The sequence below is a fragment of the Ostrea edulis genome, chromosome 2 (genome assembly GCF_947568905.1).
Source record: "Ostrea edulis chromosome 2, xbOstEdul1.1, whole genome shotgun sequence".
In the NCBI taxonomy this organism is placed as follows: Eukaryota; Metazoa; Mollusca; class Bivalvia; order Ostreida; family Ostreidae; genus Ostrea; species Ostrea edulis.
The window spans coordinates 33,558,316-33,579,468 of record NC_079165.1 but is presented as its reverse complement, the minus strand read 5'-3'; the positions used below and the strand labels follow the sequence as shown (position 1 = coordinate 33,579,468).

Genomic DNA, 21,153 nt, shown 5'->3' with positions numbered 1-21,153 from the left:
TAAAAATAATCAAATTTAAAGTGGTAATCACATTATTCTATTTTATAAAGGAATCTTATTACTATTTTTGAATTGTGATCTGCATGTCTTTAGGAATTACAAAGTGGGAGCACGGCGTTATACTGACGCACTCAAGATGCTACGAGTTCAATAAGGAAATAATTTTATAATTCAAATTAAAATCAGGAAATACAATATTCTATTATTTGTATAATTAAACGTTCAATTATTTTGTATCTTTTATTTTTTGTAAAGTTACCAGTTGGTAGAAGTTACATTGTATCGTCGATATATGTTGTTACAAGGTGAAGGTCAGTTGATCCGAGTGTGTATTGAATTTGAAGAGCAAAACAGAATGTATGCTACAGGCCTACCAGTGCTTATAGCTTCGATATATCCATTTTCTTGCAGTTTATCAGGGTCTCTGTCCAAGCGGTTTTTGAAAAGGTGACTGGGTGTGTTTTTTAAGGTAAAGTTCTTGCTCCAACAAAAAAATTATCCACGTCTTTTTTCTCGTACCATCCTTCGAAAAATTAAAAAATACTCAGTCTAAATCCTTTCTACCGACAACTAGTACACCCGAGCACGGCGCAAAACATCTTAATACATTATTATTTACAAGCCGTTAACATGATAATTGGTTTTTTGTCGATTAAATCTAATCTGTTTATGAAATGGATAATAGATGTTTTCAAACCCGAGGGCGCATATGACGTCACACATAATGGCACGTAAACTAGCGAAAGAAAATATGCATATCGCAAGATTTGAATTTCAATGCTTTCAAATTCGAAAACTACTCAAAATATTTCATTCAAAACACATTTAAAGTAGTTTTAGGCATAAAAAGAATTAATTTTGCTGAAAAAATGAAAAAGTTTAGAATCATGCGTTGTGTCCTTTAAGATGTGTCATAAATAGACAATACAGCACCTTCTGTTACTCATTGACATCGTATATCTGTTTATCTTCTTCGATAACATGATATCAAGTCAACAAACAAATTTGTAATTGCTAAACTCTTTACATGAACAGGCGAACATAAGAACAGTGATCAGACACCTGAAGGCGAGAGGTTTTACTTTCATATTAAGTGACTCGTGGGTTCCATATTTCTCAGGTGTGTCCTATAGAAGTTGCTTATTGATTTCGTCTTTGTGAAGTATACTTGACAGCATATGCACACAATTATATCTTATTTTAAGTTATTTGGAAAACAATGTTAACTATGAATTATCAATTTGTGCACTACACCAAATATCTAATTGTAATATATGATTAAATATGGTGGGTGTGACATTAGTCAACTGTGATGCTTACTTCCCCTGGACACACGGTCCCATCTCTGGTTATGTATAGTTAATGAAAATCAGAATGACACATTCTATAAAAAAGACGATTCCTGCATTACGTCCCAATAATGTTGACAGGTAACATTGGGTACGATTCCTAAATATTTTGTAAGAAATATCATTGTTAAATTGAAGTTGAATTGTTAGAATAATTATTCTCTATTAAGGCTCGGATTCAAAAGTTAGATGGAATAGTCCTCTTTGGCTTTGTGAGTTATTTCATTTCCACTTCACATTTAAAAAAACCCGAAAGCACTTTAAAACCAGCCCCGCATTCTGTACAGTTTTCGCAACGGGGTTTTCCGTACACTGGAATCTGCACACTTAATTTGTTGCAACAAGAAGTATATTTGTAGGAAATACAAGGTGTAGACGTAAACTTGAAATATGATGGAAAAGACTTAACATGTTTACAACAAAGAAGGTTGATTATGTCAATGGTACCTAATCCTTTGTTGAAATATTTCACTTTAACCTTAAGTTTATTTTAAAGTATCAAAGATTAAAAGAGATTTCAAACGAACTAAAAACTAATGACAGAAGCACGGTATTTTAATATTCGACATGTTATTCAAAATGAGGAAAACACAGTAACTGGAAACGGCTGGCAGAATTGATTAGAATCCATTTAGCGAGAACTGTGTTCTTTCAGGGTTATAAAATCCATAGATATGAAAGATGAACAGATATTGCAAGGTGAAAAACGAATTCACTCAATCCAGTTAGATGACTATGATAAGCTTAGTAAATCACCTTTTTACCTTTCATTAAAAAAGAAATATCAAATTATAGGTATACGTAATTTATGAAAATGGGACATATTCTCGGAAAATCAAAAGCCGATTGTGTAGTGAGTGAGAAAAAGCTAACGAATGTGAATTGGACACAAATGAGAAACGAGTTTTGGAACATTTGAGGTCAATTCTTAGTCTGTTCTTTACATACTGCTTTTCACCACGGATTACTGACTTTAGGTGATCAGAATGAATCAAGGGCTCACGGCGAGTGTGGTCGCTGAACAGGGGATGTTTGCTCCTCCTTGAACCTGGTCACAGCTTTAGTGTGACCAGTGGTCCTTGTTTCTTATTTCATTGATTTTGTATTCTTTATGGATTATGACATTGATCACTTCCTTATCGTCACCCTTTTCATCCAAACGATTGAAAACAAACTCCTGGTAGAGAATAGTGATATGAAAAGGATGGGACGTACACAAATGTATAATAAGAAGCAGGACATTAAGTGGATTCAAATGTAAATAAATGATACCAGTGACGATTCTAAGGATACTGATGATGAATGTTTTGTGAAATAATTTCTTCGTAGTTTTGTACTGGAAATCACAAGATGCGATACCGATGACGTTAATGCATAAATTCTGGTGGAAGGTTTCATTGATTCAGTTATTGTTTCTAGTACGTCAAGGTCAAATTCTAGGAAGTGAGGTCTGCCATTTAAGAATGGGTTAGCGAAGGGAGGCACTTAACAGGAAAGTTCTAAAATTCACATAATAATTGTTATACTGTATTTGGGTCTCGCCTATAGACGGACTTTATTTGGCTGTAACTGCAGCTACTAAATTTTATACATGAACTTATATCAATGCGTTAAAGATCAAGAGTGAGTTTGAACTAGTACGTCAAGATCAAATTCTAGGAAGTAAGGTCTGCCTTTTTACAATGGGTTATCGAAGGGAGACACTCAACAGGACAGTTCATAAAATTCACATAATAATTGTTATACTTTATTTGGGCCTCCACTATAGACAGACTTTATTTGGCTGTAACTGCAGCTACTAAATTTTATACATGAACTTATATCCATGCGTTAAAGATCAAGAGTGCGTTTGAACTATGTTAATCGTATTTTTATTGAAAGAGTTGTGGATCTAGAACTTAGAAAATATTGCCACAAAACGAAGCCCTTTTGTGAGACTTCCCTTCACAATCATATATAAATTTATTTTCATTCAATTAAAATCTTTTATTAAAAGTAAATGATAGCAGGTTCTAAGTCTATGTAAGTCCTCTCCTTTGATTTGTCCAAGGAAGTAAAACTAAACGTAGTTCTTCTGTAAACAATTTAAAGTTAATATTCATGCGGTTTTCGTAAAAGAAAAGAAAGAAAGCAATACTACTAAAGAGGAAATGTTTAGTCATTCCGAATGGACCCACAAAATCAAATATTGCAGTGATGAACTGTAATTAAGACACGCTGATACAATGAAGATTTAGAAACCTTGGCAATTAGAATATTCAATATCAACAGAAACTAATTACATGTATTTATGCACTCTAAATGTGAGCGTACTTTAATTTGATATTGTACATATACATGTATCCTGCATTTATTTGATTTAACATCATATGTAAATATAATCCTGTCGATGTTTTTGGCCAAGTATTATGAATCTGATTATTCTTATCATCCCCAAAGCATTTCGGGTAAATCTAATAAGTTTTATTTTAAATGCATGGCATCTTGAGCATGCGTAGAAGTGATTTATTACAAGTCCCTGCTGGACTGAAGAAGCAAACTGGGTCATGGGTTGTCACAGGGTCACGACAAAACTCGAATTCGTTACCTCGTGGCAATCTGCAAGTAATATTCCCATTTTGGCTTGAAGGAATGAACCTATGTATTTTTGTTTTTTGAAATTAAAGCCTAAAATATATAAAAACGGAACTGAAAGATATTTTCCTTGTGTTCAGCCATTCATCCTATTGAACATTAACTGTTACCACTTTGATATATATAGCTATGCCGTGAAAATGAACATTGCATGTGTACTATTTAAAGGTCAAGTACGGTGATTTTCCTAAAACTTAAGTTTTATACAGAAAAATGTCTGTCGTACACTTATGGATTAATTTCCATGGCAATTTTAATAAAAATCAGTTGGCGTGAATTACACGGCGCTATCAAACTTTCACCTGAGCGATCGATAAATGTGTTGTGACGTGAGTTATCGCTCGTAGCTTATGACGTCATCTGAGACAACTTTCGACTGCATTGATAGGGTTTTATAGTGTTTACATAGAAAAGTCCTGTATTTATGGTACAATGCTCTGCTTTGAACTGCAGTGTGAAATCGGGACAGGGATTAAGTATATTTCTTTTCCCAAAAGATACTAAATTTCGAAGAATTTGGATACTGAAACTGAAAAGAGACACTGAAATTTGTGACAAGCCACGAGGATTAGTGAGTGACACTTTAATTAACGAGGATCAGGTTTCCATCATCCTGTTTGAATCCAAACAAAGTGCAAAGTGATGATTAACTGGACATCCTACAAAACAAGTGGAGGGATGTATTTTAATTATATAAAAAGTTCAACCCAAAAAGGGGGGATGCACGCAATCCACCCCTCTCTACATCCACTACTGAATGCTTTAATGCGACATTGTATTCAATGGGTTTGCGATTGCACATGCAAGGTGAAGATAACGAACAGTGATCAATCTCATAACTCCTACAAGCAATACAAAATAGATAGTTGGGCAAACACGGACCCCTGGACACACCAGACGTGGGATCAGGTGCCTAGGAGGAGTAAGCATCCCCTGTTGACCGGTCACACCCGCCTTGAGCCCCATATCCTGATCAGGTAAACCGAGTTATCCGCAGTCAAAATCAGTGTGCCAAGAACGGCTTAACAATTGGTATGAAACACGTCAGACAGCATTTGACCCAATGCGAGGTTGTATTGACGAACTAGATCGTTATAACGACCATAGAATTTGCGAAATGCTGACTTCAATCGAGACTGTTGAAATCCCTGTACCATCAACTTGTTTGTCAGTAGCTTACCTCGATTTAAAAACTGACTATACCCAGAACAAGCTCTTGCATATCGAATCAGTTGAGATATATAAACACCATATGCAGGTGATAATGGAATATTTCTACATAAATGTGGGAAGTTGACGATGGAGAAGCTGAAATCATCCCGTTTGTCATACAGTTGAGTTATTAGTTTGTCGTTAATGTCTACTTTCAATAAAATATCTAAGTATGAAGCAGAAGTGGACGACTCTGTGGTGTCCTTTATTTCGAGCTCACAGGGATATATCAAATCGACATATGAATGAAAGCTATCATTGTTAATAGACAAAACGTCATCGATATATCTAAAAGTCGAATTGAAGGTCACAGCAAGAGATTTTTTCTTCTCACGTAGAAGTTTTTGAATAAATTCTGCTTCATATGAATATAAAAACAGGTCAGCTAACAAAGGAGCACAATTCGTGCCCATGGGAATTCCAACAGACTGTTGGAAGACCTGATCACCAAAGACCACGAAGATATTGTCAATGAGGAACTCTAGCATATTTTTTATTTCAACTTCATAAAAATTAATGTCACCCATTACCTGGTTCGAATTGATTTTATTTCTTTTATTAAATGAAATATCTTTCGAATATTGTCGTACTCATACTATATTTATAAGGGACTCATCGTCATCATTTCATTTCTTCACTATATATATAGATCTATTGAAAAAATAAAATATAGTAAAAATGGAAATTAATTTAATTTCAAAAACCCATTTTGATAAAACGTTATTTATTGCGAGGTCAGTCCAATTTCCAAAGCTTTTTTTTCAAGTTCATTATGAAAACAAGTACAAGTTTTTCCTTTTCCTAATATGCTACATTCCTAATGTGCTACATATATATCATGAATCATTAAGGCAAAATTTCACACCTCAAAATGCTACAATTCGTTAACTTTGTGCCGTAATATATCAATTTCGCATTTGACGTGTGTTGTGAAGAAATTACATGTACTAATAGGCCTAATTTACATTTTATGATATTGTGTCTACATGTAGATGGGTTTGTTGTTTGGTTTTTTTAAAAAGGGGGGGGGTACAAATAACGTTGTGCACAATAAGTTTTTTTTCTTTTGTCTTTTGTTGTTCTTTTTTCAAAAAGGCATTTTTCAGTTAAATATATATCTAGCTAAACACATTATCATTTGAATCTGATCAATCTCATACAAATAAATCCCATAATAAAAAAAAATACAAACGTGAGGGTCAATCTAGTTAAATACGCTCACAATCGCTACAATAGAGTATACGGCGAGTATCTATGAAGTCTGATTTTGATTAGCCTCGATTGTGTAAAATACAAAGGTTATCTTTGATAGAACATTTTTTTCCCAATATTATTCCCAATTTTCTATGGACTGGCCCGATAAATAATTTCTAAATGAGATTCCAATGAGATATTTGTCGAACATATAAATGTATATATCATATAAATATTATTATCTGATGATTTCGAAACGGATGTAGGTACAAACATTATAAAGGTTGAATCCCTAAACTCAAGTGTAGCTACGGTATTTCATCGTCACTATCCACGGTGTTGCTAAAACTGGCAATTTCTCACAGAAATTAAAAAGATGATATACAGGCGTAAACAACTACAAATGTATCAGATGACGTCATAAGAAAGGGTGACAATCCCTTCATTCGTTTCTATAAACAACGATTTTGGAATAGGTATTTTGCGCATTTACCTGGATTTTAAAATAAAAAATAAACACATCAATAAACTTTTCAAAACGGGTTTTAATGAATTATAAACTTTATTTTCAAATCTATTTTTATTACACTTGACCTTTAATACATAGACATTTTGCACACTCAGCGTCGCCATATAGAATTACTTAATCATATATATATATATATATATATATATATATATATATATATATATATGCGTGTCAAAGGTGATAGGGGAAAACGATGTAATCAATGGACGCCGCCTTTTAACATTTATATCAGATATATTGCTTTCTGTTCATAATTTCTTTTCTTATATTTGATACGATTTCTTTACATCATGGATACAGAGCACCACACTTTTACTCTAGGAATTTGGGGGTTTTTTTGGGGGGGGGGCAGTTTCTGTTTTAAGAAACTACTTGTCATGTCATGTTATTTACACTTAGTTGTTTTTTATACCCATGTTATGAAGATTCCACTTCATGAAACAACAATTTACCGTCTAATTGTAAATTCTGAATCGTATAAAATTGTAGAATGTCGGTGATACCCTCTACCGGCTGCTAGATCTATTACAGAATGGTATTTAGGGTGAACTAAATGAGTTCATTGTCAATAAACTCGGGGGACTGTTATCACTTCTCCGTTTAATGTATTATTTCATTGGGATAAATCCTAGAAGTCAAGTGACTAAACATCGAAAGTGAAAGTAGCAAGCAGCCTAGCAAACATAGAGACACATACAATCTACTTCACAAGCTGTAAATGAAATTATAATGCTTGTACGGTGTTTCACATTGATTAAGAACCCGGATGGAAGTTTTTTTCTTTATAACCTTTTGACCCAACATGGCGTTTTAGTGTGCAAACCATCTATGCTGATGAACATTTCATATATACAAATTTCATGCTTGCAACAAATACATCCTCATACCATAAATATTCGTGGAAAATACGATAAAAGAGTTATGTCGCTTGGCTTAGAAAATAATAAAATCAATTGGTTATCATTAATCGAAATTGAACGTTTGAAACAACCCTCGGTATCGCCGAGACATTCCAATGGGATGATGTAATATCATCGTCATCTAAATGGAATCACGTTGTCAATTTGTAGGTAAACAAAGAGGCTAGCAGGTCAAAAGTATCGTCACCGGACAAGTACGATGGAAATCAAATTTGTGATAATTTAAGAAATGTTGAGAGTACCTGAGTCAATATGCAGATTAGTTATTTAAAACACAACTTTTGAGGAAAGGGGTACAATGTAACTTCTTGAAAGCAAAAAGAAACGGTCGTCCCAAGAAAATTTCCTGTCGTAGAGAGGCTAGGTCGTTTCCTTTCGTAAACCAGAATATGGGGAAGGTGTTGAAAGAAATAATAAATCGACAAAAAACAAGTCACCGAGAGAACATTGCAGAGAATTCTGCATAAACATAACATTTTTGCGGAGACTAAAAAGTTTGAAAAAGGAAGCCAACAGGATAAAACGACTTGCAGGAAAGATTACCTGTCGAATAGTTTTGAAGGAAAATTGTCTCATGTGATGAATCGTAAGTTAGTCATCGGCTAAGATAAGAGTATGTTTGTAGAGGTCTGCCAACAAAACGTATAAACTAGAGTGTATATGTATGCAGAAAGTAGATCGAACGATTCCATCATTATCCGGGGTTGTATTTCTTGGTATGATGTTGGTACTCAGTGCAAGGTTGATGGTATATTATAAATTCTGTAAAATGAAAAGATGGAGATAACAGTGATCAATCTCATAACTCCCATCAAAATGCAAAAATTATCAGTAGGGCAATCACAGACCCCTGGACATACCAGAGGTGGAGTCAGGTGCCTGGAAAGAGTACGTATCCCCTGTTGTGAGCCCCATGTCTCGATCGGGTAAACGGAGGAGACCGTAGTCAAAATCAGTGTGCAAAAGACGGCATCAATTTGGTATCAAACATAGACAGGGGATACTTACTCCTCCTAGGTACGATCCCACGTCTGGTGTGTCCAGGGACCTGTGTTTGCCCAATTCTTAATTTATTTTGTTTTCCTTATAGGAATTATGAGATTGATCACAATTCGTTAACAGCATTTGACCTAATGACAGGTTGTATTGGTAAATCAGATCGTATGATGACCATCAAATTCACAAATAATAATAATCATAATCTTAGCTGTCATTTGATGTTGGAAGATTGTGTTGTAAAATTGTGATCTGTTATTTCAATTACAGAAAAGAATAAAGTTTATCAACTTATATTATTAACAGTTGCGTTAAAAATCCTATCTAGAGGCACTGAAGGAAGCAGAATTCCTTTTTCATACACTCCGTCTGCCCTTTTGAAATATGAAATTCTTCAAAATCATGCTTCAGTTTTCGACACATTTAATATCCCAATCAATGGGATGGATGGATATGAGTTAACGTACCTATACTGGATTCCTAAACTTCACAAAAACCTTTTTAAAGAAAGATACATTGCTGGATGGAGTAAATGTTCTACCAATCCCTCACGAAAATATCAACAGCTGTGAAGGAGAAACTTCCAACGTACTGTGCCACAACATATGTCAAAAGTGATGTAAATCAAATGTGGATTTTAAAGCATTCGAAAGAACTTTTAGTAAATTTGAAATCGCAAAACTTTTCTCAAATCTACATCAAAACGTATGACTTCTCAACACTTTACATGGCCATTCCTCACGATCAATTAAAGACTAGACATTTTGATATCAGAGATAGTTGCTTCTTCAAAGGAAATATTCATATCTAGTGATTAGTCTCCTAAAAATTATTTTGTTAAACACTTTGATTCCATGCACAAGTATTCTGAAGTTGAAATTAAAAATATGCTAGAGTTCCTCATTGACAATATCTTCACGGTCTTTGGAGATCAGGTCTTCCAATAGTCCGTTTGGAATTAACCATGTGCTCCTTTGTTAACTGACCTGTTTTTATATTCGTATGAAGCAGAGTTTACTCAAAAATTTGTACCCGAAAAGAAAAAAATCTTGCTGTGATCTTCAACTCGACATTTAGATATATCAACAACGTTTTATATATTAACAATAATGGTTTTCATTCATATGTCGATTGGATATATCCCTGTGAACTCGAAATAAATGACCCCACAGAGTCTTCCACATCTGCCTCGTACTTAGATATTTTATGGAAAATTAATATTAGCGGCAAACTAACAACTCAACTTTATGAAATATGGGATGATAACAGCTTCTCCATCGTCAAAAATAAACCAAAGTATTTGTGACAGAGAATCAATTATGTATTGCTTTTAAGAAGGTTATACCCTAGCGATGTCTTGGATTTGTGTGTGTATTTAATGTAGAATTTAAAAAAAAAACACGAAGCACTTTTAAAATGTCAAGCTTGCAATTTTCGGCGATTGATTGTATATTATTTAACGTCCCTTTCGAGAATTTTTCACTCATATGGAGGCGTTAATTTTCGGCGAAAAGTTTGATTTCATCCCTACCGTTTAGAACCAACCCTCATGCATCGACACGGTGAACTCGACGAAATTATGTAAACTTCCGTCCCCCATTTGAGAAGCAGTAGACGATATTTGACGGTTGATTATAACTGATAAATGGACTTTATTTCCAATTCACCATGACGATGCAAGAGATTATACCTTGGCAGAGTTGCCTCTATACGATAGGTGTATATTCATCATATCAAATCGAACTTTTCACTAAAAATTGCAAGCGGTACAGTTGGTATAAAAGAAAACCAAGATGGCGGCGTGATATACCTTGTGAACAAGACAATATTTAAAACGTCCTGAGCTTGTGTGTTGATCATGTCGTCTGCATCTCGGTCTATTGGAAAAGGCAATCTTTTCTGTAATAATAATATTAAGGGTCTATAGTACTATTCCGGTTCCCAATAAAATTATCATTACCCCTTATTAGGAAGTAGTGTGGTATAGACCCCTGCTATTATTATTACAGACCAAATTAACAAGTTTCACGTGTGGAGAATGAAAACAAAGCTTTGCTGGCCATTCTCGTCTCAGACAACATAAATGCACCCCACTCTATGCCTAGAAATTGATCTGACCTCTAATATGTAGATACGTCGTGCACATGAATTAGTGGGGTAAGGCTAGTATGAAAAAGTATACTATATTACCGATAAAATACACATTTATAGTAAACACACAAGATAAATCAATCATTTACAATTTTTAATCTTTTATTCATGCATATCCAAAGACAAACTTCTTAAGAATATCTTGGCTCTGCCAGGATCCCCGCATTATTGTGTTGTCAATGTACCGCACGGTGGCGCCACATTATAAGGCCAATTACACAGCTGTAGATTTTCATCAAAAACTAGACCTTTTAAAAAAAGAATATTTCTTAGCATTTATGATAAAACTTTTAGAATACATAATGCACTTTTAAAATGTTTTAGCTTGTTCTAATGATAGTTTTATCTATCATCCATCTGCTTTCTAAACAGTATATATCTATAGTTAAAGCATTTCTTGAAGAAAAAATTGGTTGTCATATTGTTGAAGTGATGAGTTCACCACCAAGCCTAAATTTCCGCTCTGTGAGATCTTCATCTGTTAGTTGGTTGTTTTTACTTCCCGTCGCGAAATGTTCACCCATATTCAGACGTCACCAGTTCTAATTTTAGACCTATCCTATAGCGCTTACGGCCGTAGAAACGAGGGTTCTTTAACATGACAACGCCTGTTACGACACAGTACCTCCGTTTTAAGGTCATATCCGAAAGACCCGTGATTCTTACAATTCTGAATGCCGAGCGTTTGGCGTAGCAAAGTGGATGAGACACAGTTAACGCTGATGTGTGTTCATGTTACATATACCAATCACCATCACATATTATTTTTAGCATCATCGATTATCATCCGATCATCATAATAATAGCTGATGTCCTTCTCAAGGTTCAATAAGTACGAAGTATGTCACATCAAATCAAAATACACAATGTACATGTCTTTACACACAGTTTCAATCTAAATCGAAAAATATATATAAATGAAAAATTTACGCGTCTACAGATTGAGCGCTAACACGCCGAATGACGAATATTCGCTTATTACCCATTGCCCAAATGGAAAATGGCGTGAAATGCGCCCTCTACAATATCTCAATTCAGGATACATTAATTCTATTCTAATTCATCGACTCAAAAAATAGAATTATATATGTTTGACGCGGCCATGGTACGACCGGGGCTCGGCACTCACGAAGTGAACGCTCTATTACTTAGCTACCACGACCAGTGTCTTCATATGTAAACCATTTACTAACAGACATCATATAAGTACACTTCCAAACTTACCTATACTACAGAAGTTGTGTCCGAAGAAAGTGCCCCCGTGACAGGTATAGTATGTGGTACAATTAGTGTACATGTCTGGGTATCTCTTGTCCGGAAGAAGGGAGCAGTCCTGCCAATGTCCGCAGGGACGAGCCACATTATCGGGTCTAACAAACGGCAAAATGGAAAATAAGTTAAAGTCCTCTTATGTTAAAATAAATGCGATTTACCAAACACTAGAGTTCCAAGTTCGCAACTTTTGCTCTCCTTTTTCCTAATGAAATATTAAGATAACGAACAGTGATCAATCTCATAACTCCTATCAGCAATACAATATAGATAGTTGGGCAAACACGGACCCCTGGATACACCAGAGGTGGGATAAGGTGCCTAGGAGGAGTAAGCATCCCCTGTCGATCGGTCACATCCGCCGTGAACCCTCTATCCTGATCTAAATGTATTGCAACTTTCCTCAAGGTACTACATGTACCTAGTACCATGATATGTGAATATAACGAACAGTGATCAATCTCATAAATCATATAAGCAATACAAAATAGAGAGTTGGGGAAACACGGACCCTGGACACACCAGAGGTGGTATCAGGTGCCTAGGAGGATTAAACATCCCCTGTCGACCGGTCACACCCACCGTGAGCCTTATATCTTGATCAAGTAAACGGGGTATCCGTAGTCAAAATCAGTGTGCCAAGAATGGCCTAACAATCGGTATGAAACACGTTAGACAGCTCCCAAGTTTAAATCATTCAATTTATCATTTGCGAAAATTAAATGAAATACAAGCTGTAGTGTTTAAGGTATCTGATTCATAAAACCATTTATTTTTCTATCCCCAATTTGGTCCCAAGAATAAAAAGAGAATTCTGGTATATTCGCAGCTTGTTTTTGCTGTAGATTTATCAAAGAATTTTAAAGGAACTTCATTGTGTGAATTAGTCATTTATTAAAACTAACAAAAGGCTGGGAAAAAATTATTTTCACAAAAGTCCATTTCTGTAGCACTAAATCTTTAGTGAAAATAAAATGCCTATGACAGAGAGAGTAGATGACCTATTTATAGTTATTTAAATTTTTGTCCGACTTATTTCCCTGGTAGAAATTTAGACAAAATGAAATATTTTTACACTTTGAATGATGGAGGTACCTCTACTTTGCATATTTTGAAAGATTAAGGTAATATAAACCTTTTCACCATGAGCTTTCTCTGAATAGCATAGTTCTATAGAGAGTTCAAGCCCCAGGATATAGCTAAATACGGGTGTTATTTCGGCTTGAGCATCACTGAAGAGACATTATTTGTCGAAATGCGCATCTAGTGCATCAAAATTGGTACCGTATAAGTTTTACATCATGGAAATAAAATCTTTCTCAAAAATTTCTCGACCTACTGATCATACAGCAAACAAATTAAGAGTGTGATAATCGTCCCTTAAACAAAATTTAGTTAGTGTTCCCAGAAATGATTGAAAGTAACAATTAGTTAAAAAAAAAGAGAGAGAGACAAAACAACCAACATTCATGTTTAATTTATCCACTCACTGTTTTATTTAACTAAACAGAAACATAAGGTTCAGTATTTTGCAAGTCCACTGTTTTCAGAAAGACAAACCTTAGGTTGAGATTGTCAATCAAATATATCCTTTAAACTCATGAATTACAGTGCCGAAGCCCTCATTTTATCAATAGTTGTGAAACATTTTCTATTCCTCCTTCATAATGCCTCAATGTTCTCAATGTGGTTTAAGTCCGGACCAGCCAAGCACTTTAACGTTAATTTTGTACGTCAAACCAGCGTAAGGAAAAGGCGGGATTTGTGTTTTGGATCTTTATCCAGCTGAAGTGTCAAATAATTTTTATTTTAAGGGGTAACTCCAATCTTAATATAATTCCAAACCCATATATGGAACTATGGAGTGTGTTTTGGGCGCTGGTACGGTGGTCTTACGTCATCTTTGGTCCAGACCTTTACACAGTGAGAATGGTGTCAAACTGACTGACACTCATCAGCGAAAAGTATTAAATCTCTCTATAACACTAATAAAACATACAAGTACTGTATAAATCAGAGAGAGAGAGAGAGAGAGAGAGAGAGAGAGAGAGAGAGAGAGAGTATTAAAAACTTACCTAATGCAACATTTAATTCTATTTCGATGAGTATAATATACAAATTTGGACCGAAACCCCACCGTTTTTCAAAAGCTTGCAGATAACCGAAACTCCTGTCAACCAATGATTTGAAGGTGGGTGACATTTGAAATGTGCAATGTTTCTGTTTTGCTGTGTGTATTACACTTACCTATCGCATTGTCCTGTAACGGCATTGTAGACAGTGTTCAGAGCAGGGGGGTTAGGGCAGTCATGAAGAACACCTATCCCTCCAGTGCATTTGACGTACGACCGACAACCTATTTCATAGTGGCCGTCAGAGTTACCAACACATACATTGGTATCTCCGCAAACTGAAATCAGAAGAAAGGCTGTTGGTTGGGTGTTTATGTTCTTTCTAGAATTTTTCAATTTTTCACGTTACCAGTGGCAGATGGAGTACCATAAATCTAGACCTATGGTTAGCACTGAGGGACGTAGCACTGAGGGTTCTATAGTGTACCGACGCCTGCCACAACATGATTCCTCCGTTCTTAATGTCATATCTGAAAGACCTGCGATTTTCACTTCTAATGCTAAGCGTTTGGCGAAGGAGCAATCAGACTTATGTTCAACCAGGCCATGGCACTTTCATTTTGATCTAGCAATGTATGTTTTAAGTATTTGAAATATTCAAAGCGTCTCGCAATTCTGATAATTAGAGTGTAATTATACAGATGGACGATTTAAAACTCCAAAGCGCAAAAACTAATTCCCACTCCCGTACTGGGAACAGGATTACATATGTTCTCGGATACATTTGTTAAATGTTCTATGTGGTAAATTGGAGCGTCTCAGGAAATTCTTACGTGCCATGGAATAGACAGCATATACAGAATTTAAAACTTTCATAATTGCATGGAATAAACTGCGCATACAGAATTTAAAACTTCTTTACATACAAGTGAATCTTGCCTGACAAGTGAGAAATTAACCTTTCAAAAAATTCGAATGGAAAATATTTTTTCTTACGAATTTTAACAACATAACGTGAGAAGTTTTAGAATCCTAAATAAAATTAAATTTTCTATTGAAAATTCCTTTTTTTTTTTTCATGTAGAATTTCCTCTCTTAAATCCTATTCGAAAAATACGAATTATTTTTTCTGTAATAATTACCTGTGAGTGTTTGTAAAATTCTGATAAGATTTTTAAAATATCGATAGGATTTTAAAAAATTATTATCCAATTTTAAAAAAAAGATATTAAAGTTTATATTTTTTTTATAGGAAATATTTTTTTTCATTTGGATATTTGTAAGGTGTATTTAGCACAAGTAGATGTCTTACTAAAAGGACCGCTTACCTGTTGTACAGAAAACAAGCGCAGAAAACAGTGCCAAATAGTTGTCCATGTATGCCTTGTCTAGAAGTGTACATGTACTTTTCTTATCTCTGTCAATTGACTGTAAGGTCTTCCAGCATAGATAATTCAGTGTTGTATAAAACTAGAGATAATCCACACACGTACCATACACGTACTTTCAGTCTGTTGGTGCATATAGCCTCTCTGGTGTTTAATCGTTTAATTGTTTATATTTTCAATGCTTTTGCCTTTTATATATTTAAATTAATCAACCTACGTGTTTTTGTTCTTCGTTTTCTTTCAACTATAGTCCAGCTGGACACGTCATTACTGGTGATGTTGATATAGTTGAATATGAGGACCTGAAATCATGTATTTTAAAAGGTCCTAAATTCAGACAATCTTAGTTTTTCAATTTGAGACAGAACTTTATCTCTCTTATGAATTATGTCGATATGAAAAAGAACTTGATACATTGTCAGAATGGATTAAATGTATAAGAGGAATATCAAAACGGATTCGACAAACCAAAACAAAAGTACGTACCATCTATCTTTCTGTGTTTAAAGAAATATATAGTTTAAATGAGGAACATGTTTTGGTTTCAGCTGAATAAGCTTCTAACATTTTCTTTGTTTGAAGAGTTTGGCGTTGATTCCACACTTGGTTATCGTACTTGTACATGTACTCCATCTTCCCTTTCGAAAGATGAAATTCTTCCAAATCATGCTTCAGTTTTAAAAATGTGTAATATCTCGGTCAATGGGTCGGGTGAATATGAGTTACTATACCTATACTGGATTCCTAAACCTCACAAAACCCCATTACAAAGAAAGATACATTGCTGGATCGAGTAATTGTTCTACCAAGCCCTTATCTTTGCTCCTTACGAAAATATTAACAGCTGCGAAGGAGAAACGTCAAACGTACTGTAGCGTAACATATGCCCAGAGGTGGTGTAAACCAATGTGGATTTGAAAACTTCTACAGAACTTTTAGTAAACTTGAAATCACAAAACTTTTCTCAAATCAACAACATCAAAACGTATGACTTTTCAACTCTTTACACGACCATTCCTCATGATAAATTAAAGACTAGACTTTTTGACATCATAGATAGCTGCTTCTTCAACAAAAATGAAAAACGCAAATATTCATATCTAGTGATCAGTCATCCAAAAATTACTTTGTAAAACACCATCTCATTCCACACACAGGTACTCTGAAGTTGAAATAAAAATTATGCTGGAGTTCCTCATTGACAATATCTTCGTGGTCTTTGGTGATCAGGTCTTCCAACATTCTGTTGGAATCCCCATGGGCACGAATTGTGCTTCTTTGTTAGCTGACTTGTTTTTATATTCCTATGAAGCAGAATTTATTCAAAAACTTCTACGTGAGAAGAAAAATTTGTATTACCTATTAACAATAATATTTTTTATTCATGTGCCGATTCTATATATCCTTAAATAAAAGACACCACAGAGTCGTCCACTTCTGCTGCATACTTAGATATTTTATTGAAAGTATATATTAACAGCAAACTAACAACTCAACTTTATGACAAATGGGATGATTTCAACTTCTCCATCGTGAACTTCGCATATTTATGTAGCAATATTCCATTATCACCTACATATGATGTGTCCATCTCTCAACTGATTCGATACGCAAGAGCTTGTTCTGCTTATGGTCAGCTTTTAAATCGAAGCAGGCTACTGACAAACAAGTTGATGGTGCAGGGGTTCCAACAGTCTTGTTTAAAATCAGTGATTCGCAAATTCTATGGTCGTTATAACGATCTAGTTTGTCAGTACAATCTATCATTGGGTCAATTGCTGTCTGATGTGTTTGATGCCCATTGTTAGGCTGTTCTTAGCACACTGATTTTGACTATGGATATCTCCATTTACCTGATCAAGATATATGGTGGGTGTGACCGGTCGACAGGATATGCTTACTCCTCCTAGGCACCTGATACCATCTCTGTAATATCCAGGGGTCCGTGTTTGCCCAACTCTCTATTTTGTATTTCTTATAGAAGCTATGAGATTGATCACTGTTCGTTATTTTTGCCTTTCATGGATATGGACATTTCTATCTTGATAAATTTGGTAATGCCTATCATAGTAAATTTGTCTTTACAATTCATTAATTTACTAAAGGTATTAGTATCTGGACAATCAGTTAAGCGCATCACCCAACATTGGAAGTGCTTCCGGAGTGATCGTCCTTTGCTCCATTGAACGTAAATATTGATCCATTTTGAAAACGAAGTATGGATAATGAGCAGAAGAATCAATAATTACAGTGTTACATTTTTCGAATAACATGCCAAAATAATAAAGGTTTTGACAAATTGTTCACTGAAATGGCACGGTAGGTTACAATTTGTTGCATACCGTAGCGTAAATGGCGATGCTATGTAACATTTTTTGTTACTTGTATAGCGTCACCATTCGTGCTACGCTTTGTAATAATTGTTACATACCGTGCTATGGATGGCAACGGTATGTGCGGGGACTGCACCTCTTGGGTAATTCCGGGAGGAAAACACAACTTCTTGTTGATTCCTTTTCATTATTGTGTTTGTAAGTGGGTATATGTATGTGACTTCCATACACATTCAACATTTGTCTCATTCTTACCTTATTTGATGAGGAGATAAGTCAGGAATTATAATGGCAATCATTACATCACCCCAAAATTATTCTTGGGGACTTAACGTTTTGTAACGTATGTCCGTCTGTTTTTCTCTCTTTTGTCTATCAATGTCTTTCTCCCTTTCTGTCTTTTTTCCTGCCTGTGTGGTATTTGTTCTCCTAGTCCAGTTAAAACTGGGAGAATTTTAGCATAGACCCGGAAATGGGTTAATCTGTTTGGCGTCGTCGTCATCATCGTTGCTGTTGTTTTGTTGTTGGCATGCACGAATCTGATCGCAGTGGAATCTTTAAAAAAAAACATTCCACCTTCATCGCTGCAAATTTGCACTCAAAATATTCATCTTTCACCTTTCTTTGGGCATAACGCCCCCTGAAAAAAGAATTCAAGGCGGTTGTTAAATGCATCTAAACGTGTCTATCATTTAAGACATATAAAGAAGTAAAAATATATGTGTGAGGTTCTGAGATTACCATTAATCTTGCAGATGACGTCCTTTTCTGGAGGATCCTGCAATAAACACCTTGAACCGAGTCTATGAATCGCAAGTTGTCATTTGACCATCGTACAATGACTTTAAAGGTTTTATTTGATCAATGATTTATTTAATCAAAGGTCTACAGAAATATTTTCTTTGTTTTTCTACTTAATCCAAGTGATACGCTATCTATTACTTTTCTTCTGAGCGTTCTCTTTTATGAATTTTGATAACGCATTTTTGTTTTCATTTTGACCGACATGAATTGGTATTCGTCAATGAAATTGTCACCATGCCATCAAGAAAGACTTCATGAAATGTTTCCGCTTTTCTTGTCATTTTGTCATAATGACAAGATTTAACTTATTTCATACTATATTTTATTCAGATATTAGTTGATATTAATGTCTTAGTCTAAGTCTACGTACAATGTATTGTAAAAGATTGGGAAACAAGCCATCAGGCTTATATTAATCTCTCTCTCTCTCGATCGAGATCGAGATTTAATCTGAGTGGCTCTTGAATTCATGTGAGCAGTGTATCTATAATTAACTAGACTTTTGTTAATGGAAGAAAATACAACAGAGGACCAATGGGAAAATTACGTTTGTTCTTTGTTTTTCTTTTATTCAAAAAGTTTTCGTCTATGCAAGAAATAGTTATTTCTTATTAAAGTATTACAATTTGTAAACTCTCTCTGTTTCTGTTTCTTTCTCTTTCTCCTTTAGTTTTTAAGGCAGGAAACCCTACGAAAACGCTTCTACAACATCCAATGGGACATCAACCATACTAATACCAACCACCCTAGCGGCCAATCATTTTGATAAACCAGACCATGCAAAAACATACCTGTGATGGCGAATCAATTGAATTGATTAGGTAAGAAGATCTCAACTTGACTCTTCAAATAATCCACTCTATGGGGTTGTGTGTGAGAGAGAGAGAGAGAGAGAGAGAGAGAGAGAGAGAGAGAGAGAGAGAGAGAGAGAGAGAGAGAGAGAGAGATTATATCTACTATCAGAACAGTTTTTCTGTCGTTTAGTTTCTCTCTCTCTCTCCCATTTTCAACGCAAGGAAGTCCAATACATTTTTTAAAACTGACAACCCGTATACCTTACCTTGTTCATTGCACCAATAGAATTACAGCCCCTACACACGAATATCAAAACTCACTTTCGTGTGCAATCTGGACAAGTTTGTTGAGTATCGAGAGAGAGAGAGAGAGAGAGAGAGAGAAAGAGAGAGGGGGTCGGCAGAGAGCGCCCCTATTTTGGGTATTTGTTTCTCGGCAACGGGGCAATCAAGTGGTATAGATGAAAAAATTGATGGAAAAGGGAAAAGTCTGAAGATTCCTGTGCAATAGGCGAGATGCCTGTTCTGCACTGCACTGGTGGTTTTTAAGCATAAACCTCAAAATCTCCGCATCCAAGGACTATATAAGTGCTCTGTAGTTTTAGTATCGGCGTGAGCGTGTTGAATGTGGATTTACATGACAGACACATATACATACCTGCTCACAAACACAACGATTAAAAGGAATCTACCAGATTTTGGTTGGAGTTTTTTTCGGAATCGCCTCAAATCGGTGCAGTTACCGCACAGTATATAACAATTTGTTACAGACCGTTGCCATCCGCAGCACTATATATATAACAACTTGTTACAAATCGTAGCATGAATGGCGACGCTATATAACAAAAAAAGTCGTACGGTACGTGTAACATACGTCGTCACTCATGCTACGGTATGTAACAAATTGTTACACACTGTCTCGATGTTGCATACAAAAAAGGTGAGAACAACGAATAGTGATCAATCTCATAACTCCTAAAAGGAATACAAAATAAAGAGCTTGCCAAATACGGACCCCTGGACACACCAGAGGGTGGGAGTAGGTGCCTAGGAGGAGTGAGCATCCCCTGTCGACCGGTCACACCCACCGTGAACCCTTTGTCTTGAGATAATAAACGGAGTAATCCGTAGTCGAAATCAGTGTGCCAAGAGCAGCCTAAAATGGGTATGAACACGTATGACAGCATTTAACCTAATGATATGTTGTATTGGCAAACTAGATCACTATAACGACCATAGAATTTGCGAAATTTCTGACTTTAAACGAAACGTTGAAACCCTTGTAACATCATCTTTGACAATAGCCTGCCTCGATTTAAAAATTGATCATACGCAGAACAAGCTCTTGCGTATCACATCAGTTGAGAGATATAAACACCATATGCAGGTGATAATAAATATTGGAAGTTGACGATGTAGAAACTGAAATTATCCCGTTTGTCATAAAGTCGAGTTGACACTTTTCATTTTCAGTCAAATATTTTAGAAAGAAGCAGATCTGGAGG

General features: G+C 35.3%; 2 protein-coding genes across 2 annotated transcripts in view; one reads left to right on the top strand and one right to left on the bottom strand.

The window, feature by feature from the left end:
* The window catches only part of LOC125681749 (adenosine receptor A3-like), a 59,598-nt gene that overhangs the window by 10,510 nt on the left and 27,935 nt on the right, over nucleotides 1-21,153 (top strand). Inside the window, exon 2 of the mRNA XM_048921949.2 lies at nucleotides 19,525-19,675. The gene's annotated coding sequence lies outside the window, so the exon portion shown is untranslated. The remainder of the gene's footprint in view (nucleotides 1-19,524; nucleotides 19,676-21,153) is intronic.
* Nucleotides 11,070-15,877, bottom strand: LOC125682358 (uncharacterized). Its single transcript, XM_048922866.2, has 4 exons — nucleotides 15,658-15,877; nucleotides 14,505-14,667; nucleotides 12,210-12,355; nucleotides 11,070-11,233 (listed from the first exon to the last, which is right to left on the bottom strand). The coding sequence occupies exons 1-4, from the start codon at nucleotides 15,704-15,706 to the stop codon at nucleotides 11,151-11,153; spliced, it is 441 nt and encodes a 146-aa protein (XP_048778823.1). The 5' UTR covers nucleotides 15,707-15,877; the 3' UTR covers nucleotides 11,070-11,150.

What these genes read in the sequence shown, in the direction of transcription:
- LOC125682358 (XM_048922866.2), bottom strand. Translation starts at nt 15,706, where the DNA reads ATGGACAACTATTTGGCACTGTTTTCTGCGCTTGTTTTCTGTACAACA. An exon ending in GCTTGTTTTCTGTACAACAG is followed by an intron (nt 14,668 to 15,657) that starts GTAAGCGGTCCT and finishes TTCTGATTTCAG; the next exon opens with TTTGCGGAGATACCAATGTA. An exon ending in GTTACAGGACAATGCGATAG is followed by an intron (nt 12,356 to 14,504) that starts GTAAGTGTAATA and finishes GCCGTTTGTTAG; the next exon opens with ACCCGATAATGTGGCTCGTC.